Source organism: Herpailurus yagouaroundi, unplaced genomic scaffold, assembly GCF_014898765.1.
Source record: "Herpailurus yagouaroundi ecotype Mexico unplaced genomic scaffold, PumYag 220, whole genome shotgun sequence".
Lineage (NCBI taxonomy): Eukaryota > Metazoa > Chordata > Mammalia > Carnivora > Felidae > Herpailurus > Herpailurus yagouaroundi.
This window is the reverse complement of record NW_024412451.1, coordinates 1,691,837-1,703,078: the sequence shown is the minus strand read 5'-3', so window position 1 is coordinate 1,703,078 and position 11,242 is coordinate 1,691,837. Positions and strand designations below refer to the sequence as shown.

At 40.1% G+C, this 11,242-nt stretch overlaps 1 protein-coding gene and 1 long non-coding RNA gene across 2 annotated transcripts in view; one reads left to right on the top strand and one right to left on the bottom strand.

The window, feature by feature from the left end:
• Positions 1 to 1,303, top strand: part of ZNF285 (zinc finger protein 285) — a 24,320-nt gene extending 23,017 nt beyond the window's left edge. Inside the window, 1 exon segment of the mRNA XM_040457331.1 lies at positions 1 to 1,303. This exon segment is cut by the window's left edge and continues 10 nt beyond it. Within this exon segment, the coding sequence (XP_040313265.1) occupies positions 1 to 426 (426 nt within the window). The 3' untranslated portion in view covers positions 427 to 1,303.
• Positions 1,304 to 8,823: 7,520 nt separating this feature from the next.
• On the bottom strand, positions 8,824 to 10,983 carry LOC121018569 (uncharacterized). The gene is made up of 2 exons (XR_005785230.1): positions 10,849 to 10,983; positions 8,824 to 9,680 (listed from the first exon to the last, which is right to left on the bottom strand). It is a non-coding gene; the product is annotated as an uncharacterized LOC121018569 (long non-coding RNA).
• Positions 10,984 to 11,242: the final 259 nt, after the last annotated feature.

Sequence of the window (11,242 nt, the reverse complement as noted above, 5' to 3'; positions counted from 1 at the left end):
TGTGGCGAGTGTGGAAAGGGCTTCAGCCAAAGCACACACCTTCACATTCACCAGAGAGTCCACACAGGGGAGAAGCCCTACACATGCAACGTGTGCAGAAAGGCTTTTGCCTACAGTTCAGTTCTTCACACTCATCAGAGAGTTCACACAGGAGAAAAGCCTTATACATGTGACGTGTGCGGTAAGGGCTTCAGTTACAGCTCATATTTTCACTTACATCAAAGAGATCATACCAGAGAGAAACCGTATAGATGTGATGAGTGTGGTAAGGGCTTCAGTCGTAACTCATACCTTCTTGCTCACCAGAGAGTGCATACGGATGAGATACACTATGTGTATCGTGAGGATGGCCAGGGCTTTCGTTACATCTCAGACCTTCTTACTCATCAAAGACTGCACAAGAGGACGGAAACATTCTCAATGTAGTTAGTCAGGGTTCAATCAGGAAACCAAGAAAGTCCATGCACTGAAGGTGATAGAAGCTTACTCGGTCATTGGGAGGGCTGGGGCAGCAAAGGGCAAGGACACTGTCACCCATGATGTCTTGAGGCACGGAAGCAGGGGTTCATAAGAGCATTCCAGAGAACTACTCTGGATCTCAACAATGTCTGCAAGACTCCCATCAACTGTCGCATGCTGCAGTGGCAAAGTAAGTGATAACTGACAGACGGACGGTTTGTGGCAATGACAATAATTAGAGATCAGATTTCCATGAGTGGATATGCCTAGGAAGGAAATTATAATTGAGATGAGTACACTGAGGCTTTCAGGCCAGCCAAAATCTGTAGATTTTTTAAAGAGTGTACCTGCTAGAAAGATACTCAAAATGAGTGCTCAGAAATGAAACCCATGTTATTGTTATTCGTGTGGTGAGAATATTAGTCCATATTCTCAGGTTTCCAAACCCATAAGGTTTTCTACACAGAGAGGGGCTCTCTAGAAGTGATATTTTATGGGCATGGGCTGTGTGTTCACCTTGCTGGCTCCATTTCTTGGTCACGTAAAGAGACTTCATTTCCCAGAAATCCTTGCAGTTGAGAGCTCGTCCATGTGATACAGTTCCAAGCAACAGAGTACGAGCAAAAGTGATGTAAGCTACTTCCAGGCCTGACCCTTACAGACATCTTGTGATGTCCTCCAGGCATCTTTCCTAGAAATGTTTCCTAGAGGCTGTTCCAGGCTGGATTGGTGGAAGGTGGCTATCTGATCTGTTAGGCCTTTTTTTTTTTTTTTTTAATAGACATTTTTCTTTTATTTAAAAAAAATTTTTAATGATTATCTTTGAGAGAGAGACAGAGCGTGAGTGGGGGAGGGGCAGAGAGAGAGGGAGACACAGAATCCAAAGCGGGCTCCAGGCTCTGAGCTGTCAGCAGAGAGCCTGACGTGGGGCTCGTGCTCACAGACTGCAAGATCGTGACCTAAGCCGAAGTCAGACGCTTAACCTACTGAGCCACCCAGGCGCCCCATAAATAAACATTCATTGTGTTATAGTACTGACATTTTGACAGTGTATTTGTTGCTAGTATTGCCCAGGCTATACTGACTATGACAGGGAGATTTAACAGCAACATATTTTATAGTCATTGGAGTTCGCATAAGAAAGCAACTTCATAATTCAGAGTTTGAAACTTTTAAATCTTTATGGCCATATGTGGCAGTGCAGCTATCTAAAATGGTGTGGATAGGACTTCAGTGAGAATCTTCATTCATTGGTATGTACATAAAAAAGAAATGTTCCAGGGGTGCCTGGGCGGCTCAAGTCAGTTGAGCATCCATCTTGGGCTCAGGTCATGATCTCATGGTTCATGGGTTTGAGCCTCACATCAGGCTCTGTGCTGACAGCTCAGAGTCTGGAGCCTGCTTCAGTTCTGTGTCTCCCTCACTCTCTGCCCCTCCCCCACTCTCTCTCTCTCTCTCTCTCTCTCTCTCTCTCTCTCAAGAATAAATAAACATTAAAAATTTTTTTTTTAAATAAAAAAAAAAGTGGCCCAGATAACATGCATGTGGTAAAGCCTTCCAAAAGTGCAATCTATAGACATCAGAAATCCCGTGCAGCAGGGAAACTCTGTAATGTGTAACGATGAGAAAAGTTTGTCAGCTTACCACTTAAGTGCAGTAAGAAATAGACCAGGTGTCCTACAAATAGTCTTAATAAAGTTAATTCAGTAAAACTAATATTTACTGACGTGACTAACAACTTACAGAAGGGCAAGGCTGTTTATTGTCAGAAGCTGGCCCCAGCACTTCTCAATAGTCTTGTTTAATAATGGGGTTTTAGAAGGTGCTAGTTTGGTCAAGTCCCTTCCACAATTGTGGTTTAGTTTGGGACTATAGATGGGTTTGGGAGGAGGAGGTATACAGTAAAACCTTGGTTTGTGAGCATAATTTGTTCTGGAAACATGTTTGTGTTTCAAAGCACTTGTATATCAAAACGAATTTCCCCATAAGAAATAATGGAAACTTATTTGTACCATGTTTTATTTCTACTTTTTCTTACATTAGAATTTCCTACTAGTTATGGTTTGTACATGGAACAGGCATTCAAATGCAAATAAAACCATTCCTGAAGTGTTGCTTTCTTACCAATTCAGGCAAGCAACAGTGAAAGATCAATATAACTCAATGCCAATAATGGAGTGGAAAAACTAGCAATTAGTGGGGAAAAAATACAGGTGCAACATTTCTGGAGAGGGTTTTATCTACATGTATCAAAGGGTATAATGTGCATCGTCTTGAGCTAATAATTCCACTTCACAAAATTTATATTTAGGGTGTAATTGTACAAGAGGGAAAAGATGATTTCAGAAGGGAACATGCTCCCAGAATATTTACAATAATAAAAAAAATTGTAAACAACCTGAAGATACACGAATAAGAGATTGAGTAAATTATGGTACCCCCATAAAATGAAACAAAACATCACCATTAAAAATGGTATAGACCTATAAAAATTTCCACATACTTTTTGAAGAAAAAAAAATCAAGTTGTTAGAGATCATTACAGGATGACCCTTGACTGACAAGTTTGAGAGCATGAGTAGCACTGGGAGTAGTCCCCTCCACTACTCTACACTTCACTTTTCAGTGTTGTTTCAAGGGTTGTTTGGACTGTTTAGCCCAGGTGGGTATATGTATAACATAGGAAATGCTCTGTTTGGAGAAAGTGAGTCTGATGAAAGGTTGTGACATTTGCTTTAGAAAGATGCTGCCAGAGACGGAAGGCGATGGACTTGACCTATCGCTAGGTGGTTGCTGTAGTATATCGCTCCTTGAATGAGTAATTGCTGCAAATGGACCAGTAGGAAAGCCAGCTGTCTTCCCACTGTGTGGTCTTCCTTTGTGTCTCTGTGCTGTTTTAGGCCAATCCTTGATTTCCTGACCCTTATCCTGTATGTCGTCTTCCTGGCAATGATGGCAGTTGAGTCTAGGGACACGGTGCCAGTTTATTGACTTTCAGCTCCGAATTCACCCTTTAACACATACTCTGTGATAATGAAAGAAATTTCTTTGAGCATCTCTCCTTTGCAGTAAACACAATGTTAGGTGTTCTCCGCAGAGGGCGTTGGAAGGAGACTGCAGGAGGAAGGGGGCTTCTGCTTTTGTAGCAGCTGCATGGTCAGTCAGCAGTGTGGGTGTGAGGACATCTGCTTGTACTCTGCACTTTCCACACACTCAGAATGTACAGTCCCATGCTGATCTTGCAACTCTAGGCCATTGATCACATTCCCATGGACCTCTGGATGTGGACCCTGCACATTCCAGGCCCTCTACTGAAACAGGCACACCCACTCCCTATGTCCATCCATGAACGTGGCCACTGGCTATGACTCATCTGTTCCCCAAATGGATGCCATCTGCACCCTTCCTTGTTCTGCATGCCCATGCATTCAACCACCAGTTGCAACTCACCTACAAACCACTCACACCCTAGAATGTTGCTTCCAACTTGACCAGCAACCAGGGAGCACCACTGACCCAGGCAAAACAGAAAACTTCTCTGCCATCCAGTGGGCTACAGTTACCTTTTCTTCATAAAGTCTGAGGTTTGCTGAAGTTTGTCTTTCCTTCGATACCCTCAGTATTGTACCACATAAAGTTTAAAAATATTGTATAGTTACTTTTTTAAAAGTTTAATCATTTGTAAATTAAATTTCCATTTAAATCACTGTGTGGTTTCTGTCTCCTTATTGGACCCAGACTGATCAGGTGACAACTGTAATTTGTTTCAATGGGAGTTTTAAGGCCAAAGAGTACAGTGAGTTTTGGGTAATTCAACAGTGGTGAGGGAGAAAATATGAAATATACTCTTTGTCAGCCTTGATAGTTGCAAACATAAAGGGTTTGGAAGACTGGCCTTAACATCTATTGGCAAACTGGGAGACATGATATCTGCCGCCTCCAAAAGTTTCCTTCTCTCTTTTTTATTTTATTATGATTTGTGTGTGTGTGTGTGTGTGTGTGTGTGTGTTCACGTGTGTGTGCGTGTGGTATCATGAGATCTACCCTCTTAGCAAACTTTTAGGTATATAATACACTACTGCTGATTTTAGGCACTATGCTGTACAGCAGATCTCTAGGACTAATTTACCTTGCATAAATGAAACCGTAGCCCCATTGAACAACTCTCCATTTACCCCTTCCCCTGGCCCCTGGTAATCACCATTCTAATCTCTGCTTCTGTGAATTTGACTAGTTAAGAACCTCATTTAAGTAGAATCATGCCACTTCTGACCTGTGACTCGCTTATTTCACTAAGCATAAAGTCCTGAGCATGCTAAAGAATGAAATTAGATGCTGTCTTACACCATTCACAAAAATAAATACAAATGGATTCAAGACTTAAATATAAAACCTGAAACCATAAAACTCCTAGAAGAAAACATAAGGGAAAAACTTCTTTACGTTGGTCTTGGCCGTGATTTCTTGGATATGACACCAAAAGCACAATTAACAAAAGTGAAAGTAGACAAGTGGGACTACATCAAACTAAAAACCTTCTGCATAGCAAAGGAAACAATCAAAAGAATGAAAAGGCAATCTATGGAATGGGAGAAAGTACATGCAAAGCACATATCTGATAAGGGGTTAACGTATAAAATATAAAATGAACTCCTACAATTCAATAGCAAAAACAAACATAACCGGATTTTAAAATGGATATAAGACTTGAATAGACCCTTCTCAAAGAAGATGTACAAGTGTCCAAAAGGTATATGAAAATATGCTCAACATCACTAATCAGTGAAATGCAAATCAAAACCATAATAAGATATCAACTCACACCAATAGGATGGCTATTATTAAAAAAAAAAAATAGATAACAAGTGTTGAACATTTGGAGAAATTGAACTCTTCTGCACTGTTTGTGGGAATTAAAATGGTGCAGCCTCTATGGAAAATAGCAGTGGAAATTCCCCCCTCCCCAAAATTAAAAATGTAACTACAATATGATCCCATTTATGGATATATACCACCAAACAATTGAAAACAGGATGAGATATCTGCAGTCCCATGTTTATTGCAGCACTATTCCCAAGAGCCAAGTTAAGAAACAACTCAAATGTCTGTCAACAGATACATGGATAAAGAAATTATGGCATATACATACACTGGAATATTATTCAGCCTTGAAAAGAAGATCTTGGGGCGCCTGGGTGGCGCAGTCGGTGAAGCGTCCGACTTCAGCCAGGTCACGATCTCGCGGTCCGGGAGTTCGAGCCCCGCGTCGGGCTCTGGGCTGATGGCTCGGAGCCTGGGGCCTGTTTCCGATTCTGTGTCTCCCTCTCTCTCTGCCCCTCCCCCGTTCATGCTCTGTCTCTCTCTGTCCCAAAAATAAATAAACGTTGAAAAAAAAAATTAAAAAAAAAAAAAAAAAGAAAAGAAAAGAAGAAGATCCTGCCATTTTTACATTTAACTTTGTAAATAAAATTCTGAAAGAGAGTGACATCAGCAACATGGTAGAACAGGAGTTTTCTACATTCATTCCCCCCATAGAACATTGATTTTGACAACCACCCATGAACAAGAGTACCCTTCTGGAAGTCCAGGAGTCCAGCAAAGTTCCAGCACAACTTTGGGGCAAAAAATAGATACATTGAAGAGGGTAAGAACAGTTTCACTTTACCCACAACACTCCTCCCCCAGGGTCATCAGGCTCTGTGCTGACAGCTCAGAACCTGGAGCCTGCTTTGGATTCTGAGTCTCTCTCTCTCTCTCTCTGACCTCCCCCGTTCATGTTCTGTCTCTCTCTGTCTCAAAAATAAATCAACATTAAAAAAGAAATCACAAAAGATTTGAACACAGTCTGGAGCTCAAGAATACAATGGATGAGATGGGGAAAAACACAATAGAGAACATCAAATGGACTTGATCCAGCAGAGCAAAGAACCTGTGAACTTGAAGACTAGTCATTTGAAATTATCCAGCCTGAGGCGAAATAGATCATATGCTCTCACTTATATGTGGAATCCAAAACAAAAAACCAACTCATAGAAACAAAGGAAAGACTTGTCGCCAGAGGCAAGGGATGAGGAATGGTTGAAATGGGTGGAGTAGTGCAAAATTAAAGCATCAAGTTATAAATTGAGTCCTGGGGATGTAATGTACAGCATGGTGACTATAGTTAATAATACTGAATTGTATATTTGAAACTTGCTAAGAGAGTAGATCTTAACAGTTCCAATCGCCAGAAAAAAAGTGTAACTATGTGTGGTAATGGATATTAACTGATTTATTATGGTAATACTTTAACAATATGTACATATATCGAACCGTTATGTTGTGCACCTAAAATTAATATAATTTTATGTCACTTACATCTCAATTTTTAAATCTGAAAAAAAAAGCTAATGAAAGATGGTGAATTACAGTAGTTTTATTTCTATGGCACTTTTCAAAATGTTCTATACATTATGTTGTTTTGCCAGTTTTATTCAACATGCAAATGCAATTTATAGGCAATAGATCATCAAAACCTAAATGAAAAAGTCTTAAATTATGTTGAAAAATTTGAACTTTTAACTCAATATTAATTATATATAATTATCCCAATTGTGCATCAGAGTAGTTTGAATTAATGAGGTTTTGCTCTATTGTAGCTACAATAGACCTGACAATTTTTCATTTTTTAATATTTTTTAAAAATTTATTTTTGACAAAGACAGAGTGCATGAGCAGGGGAGGGGCAGAGAGAGAAACAGAAGCACAGAATCTGAAGCAGGCTCCAGGCTCTGAGCTGTCAGCACAGAGCCCAATACGGGGCTCAAACTCATGAACCATGAGATCATGACCTGAGCTGAAGTTGGCTGCTTAACCGACTGAGCCACCCAGGTGCCTCTAGGACTTGAGCTGGTTTAAAGGAATATGGTTTCTTATTCAAATATTCCCAGTCCCTTCTATGAAGTATTCTTGTCCCCCCCCCCCCCCCGCCCAATGACCCTGTATCCAACCTAGCCTTTAAATCAAAATTCTACTTTACTGAAAATTTAGAAGTTTGGAGGAAAAAGTACGAGGAGGCCAATAGAAAATGCAGATTTGGATACCTAATTTGACATCTCAATTCTACAACAGTTGGAGAAATGAAAAATGATGGTGATGGTGTGTGTTGGGGAGGGTAGTTTTAGAATAAATGAACTTCAGATGAGATGATCAAATATGGTTAATCCGTTTGGATATTGATTGGAATAAACTAGTTGTAAAAAGTATTTTTCAAAAAAAAAGTATTTTTCAATAAACAGGAACTCATACTGGGATACAAATTAGGTAATACTAAGAATTGTTAATTTTGTCCCATAAGGTAATGATTTTGTGGATATATAATATCATTATTTTTTAAGTGATATAGGTAGTATTTGGAAGGAAATAACAATATCAAGAAGTAGCTATACAATATTTCAGAAAATGGTAATGAAGCCAGTGTGGCAAAAAAAATTTTAAGCGTGGAACTTAAGGTATATGCATTTGGTGTTTCATGTTACTATTCTCAATACTTTGGCATTATTGTTTCATTAAAAAAATTTTTTTTCTGCCCAGAAGTAAAGTGGTAAGTACTACTTCCTATGGTTTCACTGGTCATGGTTACCTGCATTCCATCTCCTACCTCAACCTACCTCCCCTCCTGAATAAAAGAAATACTCAGCAAATATATAATATTGAAGACCAACACAGGAGTAGTCAAAAGGAAGCCTGAGTTTGCACTAAAAAATTTAAAGGAAAGGGGCGCCTGGATGGCTCAGTCGGTTGTTTCCAACTTCAGCTCAGGTCATAATCTTGCAGTTCCTGAATTTGAGCCCCATATTGGGCTCTGCACTGACAGTGTGGAGCCTGCTTGAGATTCTCTGTCTCCCTCTCTCTGTGCCTGTCCCGCTCTCTCTCTCTCAAAAGAAATAAACCTGAAAAAAAAAATTTTAAAGGAAAGAGCCATTTTCCCTATTACAATCTTTTCTCCAACTCCTTGCCAGTGCAGTTCCTTTCATTTGTCAGAAATAACATTGCTGTTTCTGTTTTATGGCCCGATTTGTGCTTGGAACTTCTTATGGATTCTTGGCGTCTTGAAATAAATACTTTGTGCCAGATAGATGAATACAGGCACAGGTAAAGAGGCGATCAAGTCAAACCAAGTCTGGCATCCCATCTTCCTTAAGTCTGATGTACAATGCGGCCCAGACCAAGTCCCTTTTAAAATCTTGTCTTTCTGCTAAAAAACATGTTAATTTTCTTTTCATACGGAAAGCTTTGCTTGTTTTTTTCCCCCAGGTACTAGTGCTTTCTTGACCAAAAAAAAAAATTTTTTTTTTTTGCAAATATAAAAAAGCCAAACGCTAATAGCGCTGGAGAAGTGACTCAGGTAATATTTAATTAACCAAAAGAAATAGGGTAGGGAGGAAGCATGATCCCGCAGAGGATTCTGGGAGGTGTTGTCGGAAGCACTTCCACTCCAGGCAAGTGGGGCTGTAGCCCTAGACCGCTTTGGCATTCTGGGAAGTGTAGTCCAGAAGTTCCGGGCCGTGGACAACACTTCCTCTTCAGCAGTGCGGGTGGTGAGTCTCACATGTGGTTCTGGGTTCTGGGAAGTGAGTCACAGGAACTTCCGCTCCAGGGGAGGTTGCGGCCATTATTCCCCAGATGGTGGTGAGACTTGAGTTCTGGCAGCGACTCTAGGCCTCCTTAGCCTAGGCGAGGGACCAGTGGTGTCCTAGCCCTATGTGTTAAGGGCGAAAAGTGATGGTGGATGGAGGACAAGGGGTAGAGGCATTTGCATTTCCCTCTGGCTGGGCAGAGCCCTGGCGTTTGGGGGCGGATCGCGAGTCCCAGCTTGGAGGTGGGCTAGGGTCGCTCATCCGGGATTGACATTTTTCTAGGTACTGAGCACCCCCAGCCCTCTCTTTGACTCCACACTCAGCATTACCGCTTCCCGCAGCCCTTTCCCTTGACTCGCCAATCAGCCTTGCCGCTTCCTAGCGCCATCACATTGGACAAGTTGCTCTCCGTGAATGAGTTTCCGAGGTGTAATTATAGTACTTATCCAATGAGCTTGTGAGAGTTAAATGGGGTTAATACTTCTAAAACGCTGGAGAACGGTGTTGACACACACAAAAGGTTGCTTCTGGTTACGGGTGTGCGGGGCTCTAGCCAAAGTAAATATAACAATGAGCAAGTCTGTATGAAAATTTTAGATTTCCCTGCGTGAAAAAAGGCACCATACATACATGTGTAGAAGATGTACGGTAAACTGAGCTGAAAATGTCAACAACATATATGCTAGAAAGTGGCTTAATAATCTTAGAGATTCATAAGGTAATGAAACCCCAATAGAAATAATGGATATGAATACAAAAATGTGAATAGACAAATTTTAGGAAGAAGGAATAGATATAGCAAGTAAAGATATGAAAATATTATTCGTAAATAAACATTCTTAATGTTGTTTTCCACTGATTATGTCACTCAAGGTTTTTTTTTTTATTTTTATTTTTGACGTTTATTTATTTTTGAGACAGAGAGAGACAGAGCATAAACGGGGGAGGGTCAGAGAGAGAGGGAGACACAGAATCTGAAACAGGCTCCAGGCTCTGAGCTGTCAGCACAGAGCCCGTCGTGCGGCTGGAACTCACGGACTGCGAGATCGTGACCTGAGCCAAAGTCAGCTGCTTAACCGACTGAGCCACCCAGGCGCCCCTCACTCAAGGTTTTTAAAAATTGGTGACACCTAATATTAATCATGGTATGGAGAATCAGGGATACTTATACTTTCTTGGGAGAAGGGAAACATAGGAAAAACTTTTGGTAAGAAAATATGTTACTTCACTATCAAAAATTTTAAATGTATATACTTTGGTGTTTCAGTTTTCATTTTTTGAAATTCATCCAAGAGAAGCAATTGGACAAGTAGGCTAAGATCTAGGAAAGAGAAGTTCTTTGCAGCATTCTTAATAGGAAAGAATCTGAAGTTCATTGTGCATTACTTGGAGTGTGAATGTGTGTGTATGTGTGTGTGTGTGTGTGCATTACCTATATTTTAATTATTAATTCCATGGACTACCATGAGCCATGGAATGGAATAAAATTGATGATGAAAATAATAAAAGCTAACATTTACTAAGCACACAGTAGGTTCCAGACCCTGTTTTGAATTCTTATCATGTATCTTTTTTGAAGATTCCTTCTGTAACTATGATATAGGGACCATTTACAGATGAGGAGATTGAATATTGAATGGTGAAGGAATTTGAGCAAGCTAATAAGCTAATAAGCTAATAATATATACAAACTTAGGATTCTAATGAGGCTGTCTGGTTCCAGAGACCATGCTCTTAATCTTGAAGCAGAGTAGATGAATGTGCCATGTACCTTGAGAACACAGAGAACAAACTTCATGACTGTCCTTAAAGAATGACTGATGGCCTGTTGCAATAAAAAAGGTATATTATCCAGAGTTAGCATGTGCAATACAGGAGTGACAATTACCAAACACTTTTGGGATGAAATTAATAAGAACTTTTATGGGGCATTTGGCAGTATCAGTCAAAATGCATTTGTGGTGTTAATTTGCATTTTCCTGATGACAAATGATGTTGAACGGTTTTTATGTACTCATTGGCAATTTATGTATCTTCCATTTTTAAGTATCTTTAGAGTTTTTTGCCCTTTTTGTTGTTGGATTTCTTATTACTGAGTTGTAGTTCAAGTATTATGAGTACAAGTCCTTTATCATATCTATGTATTTAAACATTTCCGTGTGTGT